Source organism: Protomyctophum bolini (genome assembly GCF_963924005.1).
Source record: "Protomyctophum bolini genome assembly, chromosome: 13".
Lineage (NCBI taxonomy): Eukaryota > Metazoa > Chordata > Actinopteri > Myctophiformes > Myctophidae > Protomyctophum > Protomyctophum bolini.
In genome coordinates, this window is record NC_137874.1 from 22737809 (window position 1) to 22757238 (window position 19430).

General features: G+C 40.2%; 1 protein-coding gene across 1 annotated transcript in view; it reads right to left on the reverse strand.

Annotated features, from left to right (window-relative positions):
- Positions 1–18720, reverse strand: part of cadm1a (cell adhesion molecule 1a) — a 313887-nt gene extending 295167 nt beyond the window's left edge. The window contains exon 1 of the mRNA XM_080780364.1: positions 18636–18720. Within this exon, the coding sequence (XP_080636490.1) occupies positions 18636–18708 (73 nt within the window). The 5' untranslated portion in view covers positions 18709–18720. The remainder of the gene's footprint in view (positions 1–18635) is intronic.
- Positions 18721–19430: the final 710 nt, after the last annotated feature.

Below are 19430 nucleotides of genomic sequence, written 5' to 3' on the forward strand. Positions count from 1 at the left end.
CACCCCGTAATAAATTGAAAGACCATACCGCCATCAGTCAGTGCTGTCTCTATTCACAGCTTCGGACATGTATCGTATACATAAACAAAGACCATTTCCCATCAATGGCTTCCTTTTTAGCTCTAGAATCAAAAGAGTAGTAGTGCGCACATCCAACCTCTTGATGGTAGGTGCTGGCCCGAGGTGAATTAAGATCAAAGAATACAAGTGGCTCCCTTTGCCAAACTTTATTGAATTGTTACCCGGTAATGATTCAATAAAGTTGCAACTTTAAAATGTGACTTTCAATGTATTCGTTTCAATCCCGGTATCTTGTCAATTATACTATAACGCGTGGAATGTGTAATGTTAATCAGACTAAACCATTTACATGTTTTATATATTTAAAAAAAGGATTAGTATTTTTGTTTTTATTGATATACCGGTAATAGAAGAAAATATATTTAAGAATAAACCTTCCTTCTCAATTATTCGTTATATGAGAGTTATTGCTTCTATAATTTTTTTGCTAATGGCCCAGTCCTATGTAGAGTATACTATGATGCATTGTCAATGCCGCCAGACTACAGTATGGACTTTTAATTAGCTCATAAGACAAGAAAATTCACACACCTACACACGCTCATCTTTCATTCCATCTGCTTTACCTTCACAGTGTGCCCAAGAGGATAAGAAGAGATGCACAGGCAGCATAATCCTCTTCAGTTCATACAGACTCCAAAAGACCAAAAGTGAAAACACGCTTAGCTTCCGCTTGTTCCTTCACTGAGGGATAAATAAACCAGTAGCCTGTCACGCATCTAAATTTCTTATTTGACCTCCGAGTTCAGACACAGTGGCAACAGTGTTTTTTCTATTTCTAGATAATTGTATTTTCCATGTCGAAGCGAGCTGTTAAAAAATTGTTAAATGACACTGTAAAAAAAAAATGTAAGAAGGAAGAAAGTAACTAAGAAAACTAAAAACTAAAATTTACTTAAACTGTGGATCTGTGAATAATGGAGCTGGAGAAACTGTGTGGACCAAAAGTGGACCACTTTTAAATGACAGAAAACGTCACTGCTGCTATGTGTCTAATAGTTTTCATAATTAGTAGCATGTGTTAAGCCACAGTTTGTCAATTATAAAGCCACATCCATTACGTTATTGCATTCCAAACTATGCTGAAGCATGGAATAAAAACAACCTCTTGCCTTCAGCTACTGTACCGTTTGTAAATAATAGACAAACCTCTGCTTACTAAACCATTGCAAAATCAGTGGACTGAAACAACATACTGATCGGTAGGAACTCGCTTCCCTCTAAAGAGAACTATTCCACTCTCCTGTGAAGACAGGATATGGAGAGAAGCGTGGAGACAGAAACGGAGGATATAGACAGCTTGAGAAAACTGACTTTCCTGGAACATTGCTGGCACAGCTTGATGCGATCGACTTGCTTGTGTGCCTTATTAAATGATGACAAATGGAAGCAGCATTTACCGTAATGATTTATAATACTGGATTTAGTGTGCAAAAGTACATTGCTGCATATGGACACCAAAGACTTAGCTAAGCTAATATAAAGTATACTATTCAATCTAACACCATGTACCTTTTAAGTAACTACTTACTCATGTCAATATGCAGATTAAACCAAATACATAGACTCACCTCTTTTTTTTTTCTCTCTGTAATTTTTATCCCACGATTTTACAACCCAGTTTTTCCACCCAGTGCCAATTATCTAATGTAATCCTGGGCACTACACTTCCTCTGCCAACCTGGGGGGGCAGCGGACTGACCTCATGCCACCTTCTATGCATGAGGAGTCCAAGCTGCTTCTTTTCACCTGACAGGGGGGAATTTCCCTGACCGGACGTACCGCCCCCAGCGGGAATCGAACCCAGGACCTTCTAGCTGTGAGGGGACAGCACTACCGACTGGAAGACTCACCTCTTTAAGAATTTTAATATCGTAACCCTCCTTTGAGTAAAAGAGTTATCCACTTTCATTTCTGAACACCAGCCAACACCATAGCACTGAAATTAGCATGCAGATTAACACCTGCCGCCTGGGACTGACAGACGTCAATCATGGAGACTCGGAGAGAGAGAGGCGTTCTGAATTCAATCCACTTCTCCCAGACTATTTGATTATGAGCTGTCACTGTGTTCTGAGCTCAAGGTATTGCTGACAATCACGGGACATGTTCCTAAGTGCCATTCAGATATTACAAATTTAAGCTAGTATAATGGGCTGCAATGTGTCGACCAAGCAGCTTCACACTTTCAACAGTCTAGACAAAACTAGGATAATTCTATCCAAGAGCAGAGTTTTCATATTCCACGTTGGCACACTACCCTACCCGCCGCACCCAGCATCGGGTTGTTGAGCTTATTAAACAACGCCAAATTCAAACTTCCTTGATCAAACAAACTTCATCACATTCCAAACCTAAGCTCCTATTTCAAGTGTTTTAATACTCCAGTGATTATTGATGAATTAAACATGCTAAGAGATGGGGGCGCTTGAAACTGGGGGGGAACGTCTTCATTATTAACACAATAACAACAGAGCTACAGGGGTTCAAGCACACTAACTTTGTGCACTGACTTGAGACCAATAGGATCCGCAAACTCTCCGGTCATGGCTCCGCTCAGTTCTGTCTTTTCAACCCAGCAATTACACTTCACGCTTTGCCGGTTGCAATAAATGTCACAGCGATTGCCCACTGTGATTTCCAATTGAAAGTGTAATGCAGCCAGGGATAGGTTTTGTCAAATTTCCACTTTCATTCGTCCTTTGCGTTCGCCAGTTCCTGTTATATAGGCCTGGATCGATGAGTGGTCAATCTTTTCCTAAGAGGATGTATATTATCTATTAAATTATTTGGTGATTACATTAATCACTTGAAGTCATGTGGCGAGTGGCGACTCCTCCTGCTTTTTGAGCACACTACCCTGCCTGAGCCAGACAGGGTGAACAATGGTACAAAATAAAGACATTTTCATTTCAAATATCATTCAGCCTACAATGAGAAACATGTATGTACTGTAAATCAAACTCACAGAGGGTGTAGACGATTTGTACATGATGCAGCAAAAATTATTCATCTTTATCTGCCAAATATGTATGGCTAAAGCCTGAGTTACTCACATCGTGTCACACAGCGGAAAAGGCTCACAATATGCTGTGATAAGGCGTTTAGTCTAAACCTTCTCAAAGACAAGTGCTTTGTAATAAGGCTTTCTCTCTGAAAGAGTCCTTCAGCTTTATCCTGGAGATCAGCAATGTGCCTCATGCATCTGTACAAATGGTCATTTAAGAACAATAGAGAAAAGCTTACCTCACATTTTAGTGAACAAGGGACTCTATGCCTTTCAAGCAATGCTTTAGAAACCATGTGCATATACTCTACTGTCCTCTGTTCAATAATCATTACTCAAACATGAGCACGTTGCTGCACTTTTTTTTGCAATCCTTTCAAAAATGTGGCTTAGACTATTTCTTCATCCACTGTTTCATTACAAAAATGTCTTCCAGTGGCATTAAATAACAGGACTAAGATAATGCATTCTAATAGGCTCATAAATAGTCTTTTGAAAGCTGACACTGGATGAGAGAGCAAGCAAGATAATGAATATGCATACTGCAATACATTTGGGGTGAGAAGAAAAATTCATTAGCTACTGTTAAACAGCTGAGCTCCAGACATTTTCCTGTCAGCAAAGATAAGTATTTCCAATTTTCCATGGTGCAAACAAGGACACAATATCTTAGCCTTTATCAAATATTAATATTTCTAAGTGCAGGCACAGAACCTTAATGCTTGGTGCTCTGCTTGGGGACGCGTGAGTGATTGCATGCGACAGTAAGGAAAGGTCAGCTTTGTTTGTGATCACTGTAGGTCACCATGTACACTGTAATATGTGTCCCTTCATTATCATGGCATTCCTAGGCTGGAATGAAATTGCCTTGAATATGATGCATTGAAAATGTTCCAAATCCAACATTGTGAGATGTGTGTGTGAGATTAAGAGATACAATAACTTAATGATCCTGCCATATATCTATATCACATCTACTTTTCAAACCACCTTGGGCTGTGTGGAATATTAACCAATATGATTATGCTATTAATAGGAATTTAATGATCATCATATTTATTTATTGCATTTATCATTATTTTTTTTTACTAAAGGAGATATATTACTGTAACGGTGAATTGGCCCACAGAGGCCATAAAATAGTTTATTGGTTGGTGACAGTGGGGAGACTATTAGTTAGAGATTAATTTCAACCTAGGGAGTCTGCCTAATCCCAGTCATGCAGAAGGCAGAATGTTGTCCAAAGCTTTTCAAAGCACAATAAAGTGGAAGCAGTATGAGAGCTTAGATTGGGCTGCCATAATAGATTTGTGTGTGCACAAGGGTGATTTGAAATGATAAATTATTTATGGTAAAACATTTCGATCAGCGGTGGACGGTTGGGGAAAAGCGTTAAGGGTTATGAAGTTAGTCAAGGAATGTGAATGTGATGAAAAAGATGAGACAAACACCATATAAATATTAATCTCGTACAAAAGGTAAGGCTGTACGAATGTGCAATGTACCCTATTTTCCATGGCGATGTTAAGGTCATTTGAACTTACTTACAGTAACATGTTAATACAAAGCTCTATAATACCCAGTACTGTGCATTGACACAATCACAATCACACATTATGCTTTGTATGAAAGTAGGAAGCTTTTAATATTCAGCCTAAATTGGATTCTATAATGTGTAATACTCATTCCAGTTTTAGGAACCGGCCTAACTATCGAGCTCAAGTTCCAAACTTTATAGTAAGTCCATTTAAAAGCCCCAACCACCCATGCGTTGCACCACAACTGCTACAGACTTTGGGTTTCACTATTAGGACTTGATGGGTGCCACTGGCTGCGAGCTATGCAAAGAAACAGCCAGGTAGTGAATACTGCAGGGAGTTGGAGCCAAGGCAGACTAATGCACAATGTATTCCAGGCAGCACATGCGGATACTATACTGCTGGCTGTGCTTGCGGAAAAAATTACAGCAGGCCTGCCTCTCCACAGGCCTGACTGATTATTCTCAAAGACAAGCCTGGGCGCACCATAATCCCCCTCGTTTCCAAGGGGGTCCTGATCGTACAGTTGTCCATGCAGGAACTTTGATAACACAAAGCTTCAAAGATGCCAGCGATAGGAATTGTTTTGGGTTAGTGGGGAAACGAGGCATGAATTAACCACCGGGGACAGACCCTGTTGACATCCACACACAGATAGCTGTCGAGACATTTTATCAACTGCAGCGCTAACACTCTGGATGTTAACAGTAAATTACCTACAGTACAGCTAGCGGAATTACATGTTATATTAAGAGATTATTTGTATTTAGAGTGTGTTGGGGCCATTTGGCCTGGGATCTGTCAAATAACCATGCAAAACCGATATGCATGGTTTGGCTCTTCGGTAAGAGAGTTCTGCTGCCGTTTCATATCAGCTTCAGCATGTCATTAGGCTTTATTCCACTGGCAGCCTCAAATTTGTCCAAACCAAAGAAATTGTACGATGGGAGAAAACATGAGTCAAATTTCTCTTTGCCTGGAGAAAGTACTGAATCTGCCATTCTACATACAATGCATTATGAGAATATGGAATTTGACATTTGAAAAAATCAACAATTGGCCTATTCATAGCCAGTTGTCTATGCACATTTTGGCAAACTTCCCAAACTTTTCACGCAAACTAGTAATAGCAGATCTACAAGTGCACATTGCGTCCCGTCGCTTTGTGCTGTGTTGCGAGCTTGTAGATTGGCTATTTTCACCACTTATAACATATATATACAACCCAACCCACTATTTAGAAAGCAGTGGCCTAATACATGACCATTTTGTAATTACTGGAAATGCTCAGCAAAACCTGCATTTATTATTTTACGTAGATTTTCTTAAAAATGAAATGCCTGTGGTATTTATACTGACTGAACTATGATAAGGTGGGTTAATTAGTGATGATAGCTGAATGGAGTTCTTGCTAAAGAATCCCAGTTCCAGTGTCTCCTTTCTTCTGAGTTTACATGAATGTAATCCAATCATTATGTTTTGTGCTGAACTTCCGTAGTATTTCATATTATAATTATTATAAGCCTGAAGTCCAACTTGCCTGATGTGATACAGTATCTATAGTGGTGGGCGTTTTGATCTCTGATCCATAATGTATTACAAAGGTCCACAATGCAGTTTGTTGCCCTGTAATTCAGAGAGATGTGATTATTTCTATGGCGAGAAGTGAAGCAAATAAACCACTTACAGTACACAGCACAGTTGTCTGTGGAAGCAATGTACAGTACGTGATCCTGAGCTGCACTATACTGAAACACCTGTATATAATAGTACATTATTCCAATCCTCTTACTCTCAAGATGAATAAAATAGCCACAACATGTCAGTAATGTATTAATACCATAATTTTAACCACTGACACATTTTAAGAATGTCTCTATCAAATATGTATGTTTCCAAGTATGATGGCTCACAAAAAACACATTTCTAACCGTTACGACTAACATGTCATACTTTATTATAGCTCAAATAACAGTGGGCAATAATCACGAAACATTAATTCAAGATAACGATCGACCTACAGTAGGATTTCAAGGTTTATTATGCTTTAGGTGGAAATGGTTTTAAACAAAGCCTGATTGTTTCAACTGCTCATTAATTTTGGGGGAGCATAGAACACACTGTACATCTTCTTGCCATGGTCAATTACCCGTTGGCACGAGCTCAGAATCATATAGGACACTGTACTGTTACTGTAGCTGTGTCAGCCGTGTCCAAGTCCACCACTAGTCATGTGTCCTTGAGACCACCACAGGACTGTTTTCATGTTGGATTGTGCAAATCGACTAAAGTGCAAATCTTGACATCAGCGTTGTTTTCTTGTCATACTGTCACACTGCGATTTTGCCCTGATCTGCTTTAAACGACAGCCAGTTGATCCGTGCGCTCGAGGGCGGTGTTGCTGTCACTGCTGTGGTCGTTCTGTGACAGCGGCCGTACAGCATGATTGTGGCAACAACAAGCCTATGAGTCTTTTTGGACATTTCAATGGCTGGCGCTCACCCTGTAAATCTTAGGGAATAATCTTTCAGCATGTCAAAATTGTGTTTTGTTAGGAATTCTGTCATCTGGCAATTTCAAATGTATCAATAATGGTATATAGATAGAGATGCAATGGTGAGTATGTAAGGTGAGAGATGTTTGTGTATGTTTCTTTGTTTGGTTTTCCAGACAGTCGGTGTTAAGTCATAACTAGTGCAGAATAGGTGTGGATGGATACATATTCACCATCGCCATTCGCCATGTTAATTTGTGCATTCATATATATTGGAAATGAAACAAGACTAAAGAGTAATCTGCCTATTAAGCTATGAGATCTGTCTTGTGGTCAATGTTGTCATTTTTGGCCCTCAGCCACCCGATGAATGAATCGCACTCAAAATGTGTGATTCATTCATCCTCCAGGACTGAGGCATGAATGTGGTCAGTGAGTCCCATGCCACTCATCCCATTAGGCTTTGAGAGATCTAAGGGTCACACTACTAGTGGAAAGGCCATGTTGGGGTCAACAAAAATCAGTAGCATTCCTCATTGCTCTCGGGTGAACAACATGTCCAAGTGTACTTTGTCCACAAGAGTTAACTTTTCAGGAAATGGGAAAACATTGCCTGTGTTCCAGTGGATCCAATGTAGTTATTATTTAGTCATTTCCATTTGTTTTATATTTATAAACCCCACAATCACACATAACCACTTTCACGTTACAAATCCCACTCATGTGAAGTGAGGGGCGCCATTATCATCATACAAGACATACATCATCATTCATCCGCCAATCAAATCATCACATTCCGTGCTCATATACACACAAAGCTGTGCATAGCTTAAAATGTAAAAAATGTATACTCACAACGTATACATGGTGTATACGTATATACGTACAGTATACACCACATTGGCACAAAGAAGTAGGGCATTCATTTACGATAAAACAACAAGTTGAAATATGGACACAAGGTTTCTGCCTGACAGCAGCTTCATCCTTAACCCATTTCATCTATAACAGATTCTACAAATGTCTTCTAAATCCTGAAAAACGTATGTTGCTATATCAGTAGTGCTCAAACCTTTTCATGTCAAGGACCCCCAAAATTATATGTATTTGGCCGCCGGCGCCGAGCCCCATCTCAAAATATTTTATATTCAAACGTTAAAATTGTCATTTAAAAAAAAAAAAAGCACATATACAAGCTTGAGCTCTACGAGCTTGTATATCTGTCATTATAAAATAATTGCTTTTTAGCTCAAATCTAAAATGACGTTTTCCCAGTTTCAATGGGTTAATGCGTGAAGTGCAAAGCACATTTCATGTTGTCTGGTACCAAAGTAGTGGATGGATGGGATGGGTGGACTGACCGACTTCGGAATCCTTAGAGACCCGCTGCCATCAGGGCAAAATCAAATAAAATTAAAACTACAATAAGCTCTGCATGGGTCTCTGAAAAGTCTGAAAATCAATTTTCAAATGAATGCCTGGGGGGAGCCATGTTTAATAATTGGGGTAAGAATTCAATATGCATGTTGTCTGTCTGATGATTAACTGTGGTTATTCTGATATCCGATTAAAATAACCAGTTCATTTAAAAAATATAAAAATAAAACAATTAAAGAAAAATGTCCAACTCTCCATAGCCTATTAACATAATCCCTTCCATTACCATAGGCGGTAACGTGAGGCCTGTGCCAACAGAATGAACGACATAAGCAAGCAGAGAAGAAGAATTGATAGCCCTCCATTGTGGTGACAGGGTCGCGGATATTATGTTCTATTAATATGGTTAACGTGACCTCGAATTAATGTTTTATTAAGCTCACAACATCGTACTTTATCCCATTCTGAGCACTAAAAACACTAATGACCGCATGTGCACACCGAGGATTGGGATGTGGCCTGTTTCTATATTAATGCTCTTTTATCAAATCTTATGTTCTCGTGTTTGGCTAAAATGGCTTTAATAGTTTACACGAGATATCTCGAGGTTGGCATGAAACAAGGTAATGTCTCATTATCATTGAAATCAATGTCATTTGTCAACCGTTTTTTGGACATGCATAAAGGAACAAAGATGAAATATGATAACAAGATAGAATAAGATGGATTGATTCAAACTACAGTAAATCACCGGATATTTCAGGCAGCCTCACTTCCATAAAGCAACCATGTCTGCTCCCTGACTGTTAATCTTCATCTCTTGTGTAAATAATATGAGGCAAACATCAACACAGTCATCTTTGTTCACATGCTCCAGTAGTCTATTCAAAGTACAAGAGCCCCGGATTTATGCAACGTATGACCTCTCCCAAAATTGCATATCCAGAATCCAGATACCTCACTCACATTCATGTCACAATGTTCACATTTTCGCTTAGGCTGTGAGCTTGTAGATCCGCTATTTCTACTATTGTTATTCATCATATTTATGGCTTAAGTGGTTAAAGGGCTGCATTGTTGATGTTGCTGACATGCTCCATTTGCCTTTGCTCCTTTTGGCTTTGCTATAAAATGCATGTACACAAACCTCTTTACACACAAACATGTCTGTCACACTGCAGTGCACAGTCACACATCCATGTTTGCAATTATTTACTTTGAAATGGGCACACACTTGCCACTTTTGTCATTAATGTGACAAAATATTAGGAGGAGTGAAATGACACCACTGGATTGATTTACCATCTGGTGTCACGTTTCATACAAGACTGAGTTTCATCAGAATTTCACCTTTGTGTTCTTTCTAGGAAATCATTGATTAACAAGATAAAGGTTTTATAAACAAGGCACTTTTCATTTTTCCTGAATATTAGTCAATCTTGCAAGTGGTTTGTAATCATCACCGATGTGAAAATAATTAGGGGGCCAGTTATGAACGTCTGTGCAATGCCACAAATCAAATCAATGAGTGACTGTATTAGTTTGAAAAGTGAAAACCAAAAATGGCAATTAACAATTCAGTTGATTGTAATTACAACATTATGTTCTTGAGTGGCAATCACACTGGAAAGCAAGGGTAGAGGTTTTAGTCTATATTTCACCAATAATGAGAGCAAGGTCTTCCGACTTTAAGACTTTAAGTACAAACCTGGCACAAAGTCTTGCTCCACTTAACGGACGCTTAACTCAGTGATATATGGAGGAGCTGACCTGCTACATGAGACATAAGGATGTTGTATGGGATTTAAAATAGCACTCATAAGATCCTCACAAGCTACAATCGTTGAGAGTTCATTCTGTGTGGGAGGCAATATGATGTATGTGGAGACATAGTAGCACTGTGTCACAGGTCAGTGAATAGCAAAGGCTGAGATGGGGGCTGAACAGAGACTGGAGCAGGCAGATCGGCTGTGTAAGTGGCAGTAGTTGTGGGTGGGGGTGGGGTTGACTCCAAATTCACTATGTGAAAATTCAATTACTTAGGTCATTAACTACAGTAACTAGATGCAATCAAACCATGCATTAATGGGGTGGTTGGAAATTTCCAGCCTGTGTTCAAGGTGGAGGGCTGGTCGATTTACTTGTAAATATGGAAAGTGTAAAGCTTTAATTTCTCAGGTTTGCTAATTGACACTGATGTTCAATGTTCCAATGCTGTCACATAATAAGACAAGGAGACGATGATGTGGTTCCACTGTCACATCTTGGTAACTTCATAATTACACCCTAAAAAACTAAAGCTTTGCAGGGACCAATGTGTACAACTCACACTATCAACCTGGGCCTCTCCACTTTCACTTTGATCATATAGGAATTATTTGGGGACACAAAAAGCAGTTTAAGAATATAATTACAAATTGCTACGTCCATTCATGAATGTAGATTAGAATGTCCAGTGTCCACAGACAATATCTAAAGAAAATGGAACACTTTGATATTGATACTGCTGTGACCGCTCGGCTGATTGACACTGTAGCATCAGTATAAAAAATGTAACCGTCTGCTAAAAAGTTGTACTACGGTAATCTATCAATTTGTCCAAACAGAGTAGGAATTAGAGGACCCTACCATGCCCTGTCAATTTTGCAGTGCCTGCTGACAAATCAATAAGGAGGCCGTTTGTTGCTGCAGCCGCCATACAATATTCTTACAGTATGTGGATTAACTGCTCCTTCCCCATTTTCAGTCTGGAAGGTATTATAAAAAAAATCCTGACAGCCCAAGTGGAGGCAGACAAATGCAACACACTTCAAAGAGCCAGGGCACTGCCTTCGAAAAGCAGCCACATTCAAACACTGCCTTCATTTCTAGTGAAGTGGAAGACATTAGCCTCAACATTGCTAATCCCAGAACCAGGAAACATTATTGTATATTTATGTTTCCCCTGAGCATCTCATCTTGGGGCATGATGGACTAGGGTTTAGCCAATATGAAAAGTATTGAGTGCTATACTGGTTATGATACCTGGACCCTGGTATGGGAGAACATTGTCCTTGTCTGCTGTGCTTTGGTCTCACCAAGAGATTTTTTGTTGTCACTATGTGGTCTCAGCATCAGTGGTTTTGACAGCAGGGGAGGGCAACACGTTTGTTTACAGTCGACTCACCCTTTGCAAAACATCAGATGGGGGCATGAGAAATAGCGGCTGGCGCTCGGGTGGCACAGTGGTAAAGTGCATGCCCAGTGCCCACTCCCGCGGAGGTTGTGGGTTCGAATCAACCGTTGTGCATCCGGCTTTGTCCAGCTTCTATACAAACATTGGCAATCCTATGGACTGGGGCGACACCTGTCAGCAGGCAGTGTTGGGCTGGGGCGACCGACACCTGTCAGCAGGGAGGAGTAGGACGAAGGATCTACGTCCTCCCGCTGGGGGCTCCCCCACTGGCAGGTGACAGAGTAGTAGGATACAGATGGGCAGGAACTGAACACAATGGGCAGATGTGGTCCAGTTCTACGAGAGCCAGTGTCACAGCCTGCAGGGTTTCATGCACTGGGATGTAATACATGCTAGAGTGTTATGCAAATGCCAGATGGGAGAATACTGATCAGTCAAGCCTACAAGCCATGATTCGTTGATGCATACCTATATTGTATTCAAAAGGACACGTTCATTTCTCCACTGACGGTGCAATAAAGTACAAGATGTATTGTTCACTCAGGCGTATGCACAAATTATTAATTTCTTATTCATTCATTGTTGAACTTGTGAACTTGTGAACTGTGATTTGTATCAATACTGACAAAATACACCCACTTGTGTAACGAACATAAAATGTGCCCCAACCAATTTGTGATTCAATAACGAGGGCAAGATTAAGGTCGCCTCCAAATGAGAAAAAAGGGGATATCTAAAAAGGTAGGCCTACCCATTTTGTATGAGATTTATAAAAAAGGGACACCAGATCATTCAACATTATTAGGGCTGAACTCATTTTGAATAGAATATAATGATCCAAACCACATATGATTCAAGTTTTCAATAGATCATGTTGTCTCAAATAATAAATTTCCTTTTCATAATCATAAGCATTCATAAACACTACAGTAGAGTATGCCTACCTATCTACAGGGAAGTGAAACAATACTGCATAATTGCATTTACTGTAACCGTTTTATTAATCAAGTGTTTCAATATGCTTTGCATGCACTGCCTAAAAAATGCATAGCCTGTCCAATAAGGTAACCTTGCCACTTCAACTACAACCTACTGTACCAATGGTTTTGGGAAAAGACGACAACAACAGCCCACAGCATGGGCATACATTTCATTCCAACAACAGCAGTAGCTTAAATCCAGTAAATGGTACAAAGGGGAGCTGATGGCTTAAAGCTAGCAGCAGCAAGATGAGGTCAGTGCACCCACTGTGTTTTAGTTCAAACTCGCTCCAGATGGTTAAGCTGATGAGTCTTTTGGGTGGCTGGAGTCTTGCAGTAAACTCATAACTTTGCCATCAACTGTATAAAACAATAGGGGTTTCAATTTAGCCTTTTTGAGATAACTTAATAATTCTCTAAAGCATGATGAGTTATGATAATGTTACATGACTTCACTATTGCACTGAAAAGGCACCTGTAATGCTAGTGTGTCCTTTTGATCTAAAGGACATCGATGCCTTGATCGTGGTACAATATATGAATATACACAGCGTTATTTAAACATAATAATGGCACATTCTGATGTTTGAAAAAGGTGACAACTAACTGACCTCACCTAATCTAGTTAAAAGGTACAATATGTCATTGTCAAATATTCTACCTTTGTTACAAGCATAACATATAAACTGGAAATAAAACAAAACATTAATTCCATGGACTCCTCACTTGTGCACCTTGAAACTCAGTATCCTACTTTATCCCCTTTGCTGCCAACTCTTCATCTTGTTTCTTATGTGTTTTTGAAGAAGAGATTGAAGTGATTGTTTTTACCAGCGGCTTGAAAAGCGCTGGTCTATGAAAGCCCATGAAAACTTCGACATGCCAGTCTGACGAGAATTCTGATTGGCTGCCTCGTCTCTACGCAACCAAACACTTTTAATATGACATAGTCTAAACGGTCGCTCGAACAGCGCCACCGCTATGATGTCTCAGAATTATTTAGGCCAACTCACTTCAGCATAACATTAATTTCAGTGCAGCGCAGCAAAACAGTGACACCCACTGATTTAATGGGTAACATTTGAGTCTCAGTCGAGACACTGTAACCCCGGACCCCCACGCAGACTACCGCAGGCGTGGACCCCCACGCCGACCTCCGCAGGGACATCCGTTGGACCCACCGATTTTGACAAATATGAGAGATGTTCTTTAATACCATATTTTCTCAAATACATTCCTTCCTTCAATAAAAAGCCGTCCCCCTATTAATTACCGTGGTGGCGTTTTTAATTAAGAAATTACAAACCCTCCTTTTATTAGCCGGTTATTTATTTTTGGGAGTTTTTTTTAAAGTGAGGGTTACGGTACATTCGCTACTGTCTGCCTGTCAGCTGTCACATCAGCGTGCAGATGCCGGGCTCACGCACAACACATTGAACACAACAACATAGTGAACAAACTACACGTTGAAATTACATCTACCCTTAGACAGTGAATAATGGAGGCAAGCTGTTTGATGCGCTGTGAGCTTGTAGATCAGCCTTTTTTGCAACGAACGTGACTGCATGTTAGTTGTTGCTAAAGCGACAGTCTGCCGTTTTCAACCTGAAGACAGAGGACAACCCAGATAGTGCTTTAGCAACCAAAAGTTCTTCTGACTTGTTGAGAGGACAGCGAGTAAAGTACTACTATGTGTACCAAGTCTGTCTGTCTGTCTGTCTGTCTGTCTGTCTGTCATTTTGCATGTACCCCTTTGAGGTTATAATTGGCTTGAGTTAAAATGATCACTGTTGTACGGTTCATATAAGCTGCATTGATATTATCACAGGACATAGCCTACCATATATTTTATTTAAATGTTATTATCTGCTGCGACATACAGATATTTGAAAGTTAAATGGATGTGTGATTTACATTTCATAGCACAATTCTGGAGATAAGGCAGCCGCTGGTAATTAACTGATAATTGATCAGTTCTTGTTTTAATGTTGCACTGAGGAAATTATTTCAAAAAGTTTCTATGTAAATTTTTCTTACAGATGCAGGTTATTTTATGCTAGTATTGTAGTAGAAATGTTACATTATGGTTGCTTTAAGTTCAACAGATGAACATAATCACCCTCTAGTGGATAGAAATTACATATTGCTCTTTTCATCTTGAATGCAAGAACGAGACATGGATGCATAAAGCCTGCTGTATTGAGCACTATAACTTGAAGATATTGCTACTATATATGGTAGTCTAATACAGTAGGTTCCACCATTCTAAGCCTTTGTACAGTAAGGCCACTTTCAAAATGGCAGATTGCCCCCCCCCCCCTCCCCTTGCCACCTCTGGGGATTCAGGGGTCTTATTTGACATCCCATCAGTTGGCAGCTCACTAACAAGTGGGCTATAAGCCTTTTTCCTGTCTTTGATTACACTAAGTGCACTGAGGCCAGATGCGACCAAGCCCCGTCATCTGTTAGCTTGCCTACAGGACCGCTGCTGGAGTCTGACAAGAGACAGGGGGTGATGCAGTGAGGCTGAGGCCCGCTCCCTCCGAAAATAAAGCCATTGTTCTTCATTACTGTTGAGGGCTCCACAGAGGGAGAACAACAAATGAACAGGTCCACTTTCACACCGGTTTTCAATCACTGAGGCCGCTACTGTCTTGAACAAGAGCCTGGAGGAAATTCATACATGCAAATTTAAACCTAGAGAAAATATATATTAGCATTACTTTATCCATGGAGCATTCCTCATCGTGGGCTTCTGCTTAGGTGTCTTTCATTTGCATATTGGTTGAAACAATATTTTACAATTTTATTTAGGCTACACAAATCTATTTTAAAGTAAATGGTCCTGGTTCATTCTGAGCTCAGTGAGGGGAGTGAACAATGAACATTGAAGCAAATGACTTTCAGTTAACTTTTACACACCTGCTATGGACCAACAACCTGCATAAGAGCAGCAAAAGACAATGTGAACTTGGAATTACACATCTAACAACACACCCAATGCCTTGACTGATGTACCGCAATCGACAAGGATGGGTCCCAACTAGGCTAACAGTTGAACCATAGAGCGCAGGAAAGAGAGATTTCATGGAATTCATGAATGAAAGGAACTGGAAGAAGAAACAAATCCACTTTGCACACAGAATGGCACACTGTTATGCACAGCTCTCCAAGCTGTTTGCTCCCTCAGAGAAATCAACCAATCCGAGGCTCCCAGCCTGGGTACATCACCGACTATGCACTACGCACCACTCACTTCACTGATGTTTTCCCTCCCATCGACTCCCCATTCCCCTCTGCAGTTAAGATGAATATCACATGCATATTCTCCACTCCAGTTATATGAAATACTTTCAAGTATCGGGGAGTGTTTCAGCATAACTTTAGTGTGCAAGCTGACTTCCATTGCATAAAAACATTCAATTTCTTGCCATATGTATGTTCCTCTCACCATTCTTACTGTGAGAATTGTAAACAAGGGGGTGCTAGTATAAAGAAACATAACACTTTCAATCTCCAGTATAAATTGTGTTTTGCAATGACGACTACAATGCCTAGACAGGTTAGACAACAAAGATGAAAACAGATTCCTAGGTATTAGAGATCTTACTCCATTACTCCAAGCAAGCATCCCCATTCAGCATCTTCAGGGAAGGGGGGGGGCTCTGTATTTTAGTTCAGTGCCAACTGAGGTTAAGCCGTTTTCTGTGGGGTTTTAACTGGTATTATTAATCATACATCCCCATTCCTAGATTTATATTCCAGACAAAAGGCTGAAGCTAAAAGTAACGCACAATCTTCAATGTTCATGATACATCATGTATCATTAGCATTGTGTATCTGTTGATTCCATTCATCTAGTATGCAGTATCCACGTTATTGATATGTAAATCCAAAATGTCACTTTTATACCCATGTTTTAATACCCTAATTTCCATGTTCTATTAGGTCTATGTGATACCATCTGAATCCTTGGCATTTCAACCGTCTACTTTATAATAACTGTGACACGCTTTCTGCTATTGTCCTGAGCCAAGTTCAGCCAGCCCAGTAATTCCCTACAAGATCATGAAGAAATCCCCAATCCTTCAATATGGTCAAGAAAATCCATACTGTATCAAAGTGCCGAGTTAGATGGCTTTCAATGCTTTACCTAATTTCAACGCATAAGTGTTATCCTTCAGCTACATTGGATCCATTCTAACCCCGTTTTGAAATATTTGAGATGACAATGTAATTCAGTGGACTTTGAATGCTTTGAGAAAATCGATTGCATTTGGAGCACTTCTGAGATTTGATGACAGCAGTGGTGGTAGCCTATGGTGTGAGCCTGCACCAAAATATAACCTACTAATAGTTGGAAAAAATGAACCAATACAGGCTGTCTTATAAAGCTTGATTACACTGCAATATTCACCATCACTGCCGCAACTTCATTTATATTAAACAAAAAAGAAGAGGAAATTCTGCAATGCTTAGCATAATGTAGGCCTACAGTGTGTGTGCTGGAGGTAAATAATTGATACGCTTTGTGCAAGTGTGCCTAGAAGCTTTGTCTGAAATCTGCGTTGCGGGCTGTCCAACATTGACCATGATGCACTGTTAAAAAAAACAGTAAGTTTGAAATCGACTCGCACTGTCAGTTAAACTCGCATAGAGGAAAACTAATTCAGGCAATTCTGTATGTTTTTGATGGGGTACACATTTGGTACATTACCTGGATTGCACAGATAATACACATCGTGTGACAAACGAGTCTCTCGAGGAGTCTCTGTGAATCAGTGTAGTTATTGGTGCACGCCGCGGGGACAGCAGATTGAAATAATACTTATTAGGTAGGCTACAACAACATCGTCAGACCGTTCATTGTGTGACAGACTGACAGTTGTCGCAACAAAACGCATTTTCCATCATCAGCCTAGACATCTGCTTGCGAGAAGCAATGGACGGACTGGACTGCTGGACACAACAGCAGGTCCGACTCTGAGCATTCTACTTTAACCTATTCTCATCTAATCGATGCGCAAAACTACCTCGGCGTAGCATCTCCAGTGCATCGCTTAACAAACACAGCGGACTTTCTACCATAAAAAAGTGCATTTAACGACACTTTACCAGTTCACGTGGTCTAATGTAATAAATGAACTGTATATGCTCAACACAGCCCGCCAAGTCTCTCTCTCTCTATCTCACACACACACACACACACACACCTTTATTCCAACTGAACAGCGTGGCCCCTATCCTTATAATAAAGCCTAATTTATGATGTGTAGTATGGCGGTGCATCGCTTGCCGAATGGAGCCGACAGCCGACCTACGAGCAAACAACGCGTCGCATAAAGGCAGAAGGACGCTATGCATTCATTCATTTCATTGTGCATTAAAACAACATAGGCTGCAGCTGTAACACCGTCCAAAACCATGCACAAAAGTAGACGCGCGGCGGGCAAATGTGTGAAATGAACACAATTTCGAGCATTCCACGTCTATTTCTTCTCTGTCTGTAACCGAATCAAGGCCACGTTGTTTATAGAGACGTATAAGTATAAATAAAAAACATGTTTATTTGAGTTGTGGTGCGACGGCTACAGAGAGAGAGAGAGAGAGAGAGAGAGAGATCTGAGACAGAGCGATCTCTACTCTCCTACGACGCAGCATTGAGCGACAAAAACATCTCTAAATGGATGGATGTTACGCTCCAACAATCAGATGCACAAAGTAATCTCAGTCTTTCTTCGGTGGGGAAAATCGTATTAGTCCAACTTTAGGGACAGTTTACATTGTCTGAAGTATTTCCGAGCAATCTAGCATCCATGCAGTAGCCTATACGAACACACTATCCAGGCATGACCACCAGAAAGCTTGCATGCCCTCCTCTCAGAGACGCTAAAGAAAACATGATGCTCCCGCTCGCATACCAACGGGATAAAGCCCGGAGAAAGTGTTTACACTGTAAAATAACACTCAGGAGAACTCGTACCTTTGTGAAGAGCCGCTGGAATCATGAATAAAACGAGGATAGTTGCGAAAGAGCCGTCGCCAGTGATCGCCATGTTGGACACCTGCTTCAGTATGGCAGAGAGAGAGCGAGGCTACTTCACCTATAGAGTACAACGGGGCTGCGTTTAATGAGATGCATGAAAGGGAGGGTACTATCCAGACAGATTTGTTGCAATATACTGAGGGAGGCTGAGGACAAACATGAGGATGCTGATCATATTTTATACACACACACACACACACACACACACACACACACACACACACACACACACACACACACACACACACACACACCTTTTTCTTTTTTTCTTTTTTTTTCCAACTTTTTGGATGAGACTACATTTAACTCTTCATCACTGAAAAATAGATAAATCAATTTGTGGCAATAAATTATGACTCCATCAATTCAGAAACAAAGGAAAAAAACCTGTTACTTTTAGTGCAGTCAATATTCTGTTAATGTAATTTATTGTTACTCATTTGCAGTCAACTGGTTGCCTAGCATGGTCTGCATTCATTCATTTATTGAATCTTACTCTCATGCAGAAAACCGATGCAGATTGGCTGCAGATGTGCTGCAGCCAGGTAAGCTACATTAGTGGAGAGATGGACTTGGAGTGGATATACCGGTATGTTCCTTGATTGATTCAAAGTGTGTATATCTTTAAAACTGGACTTTTCATTTTGTTGTCTTAATGTTAATTTAATATATTCTCTATTTATCAACCTTTACTGCATGCATTTCTGAACATTTCTGGTGGCTATAAGCAGT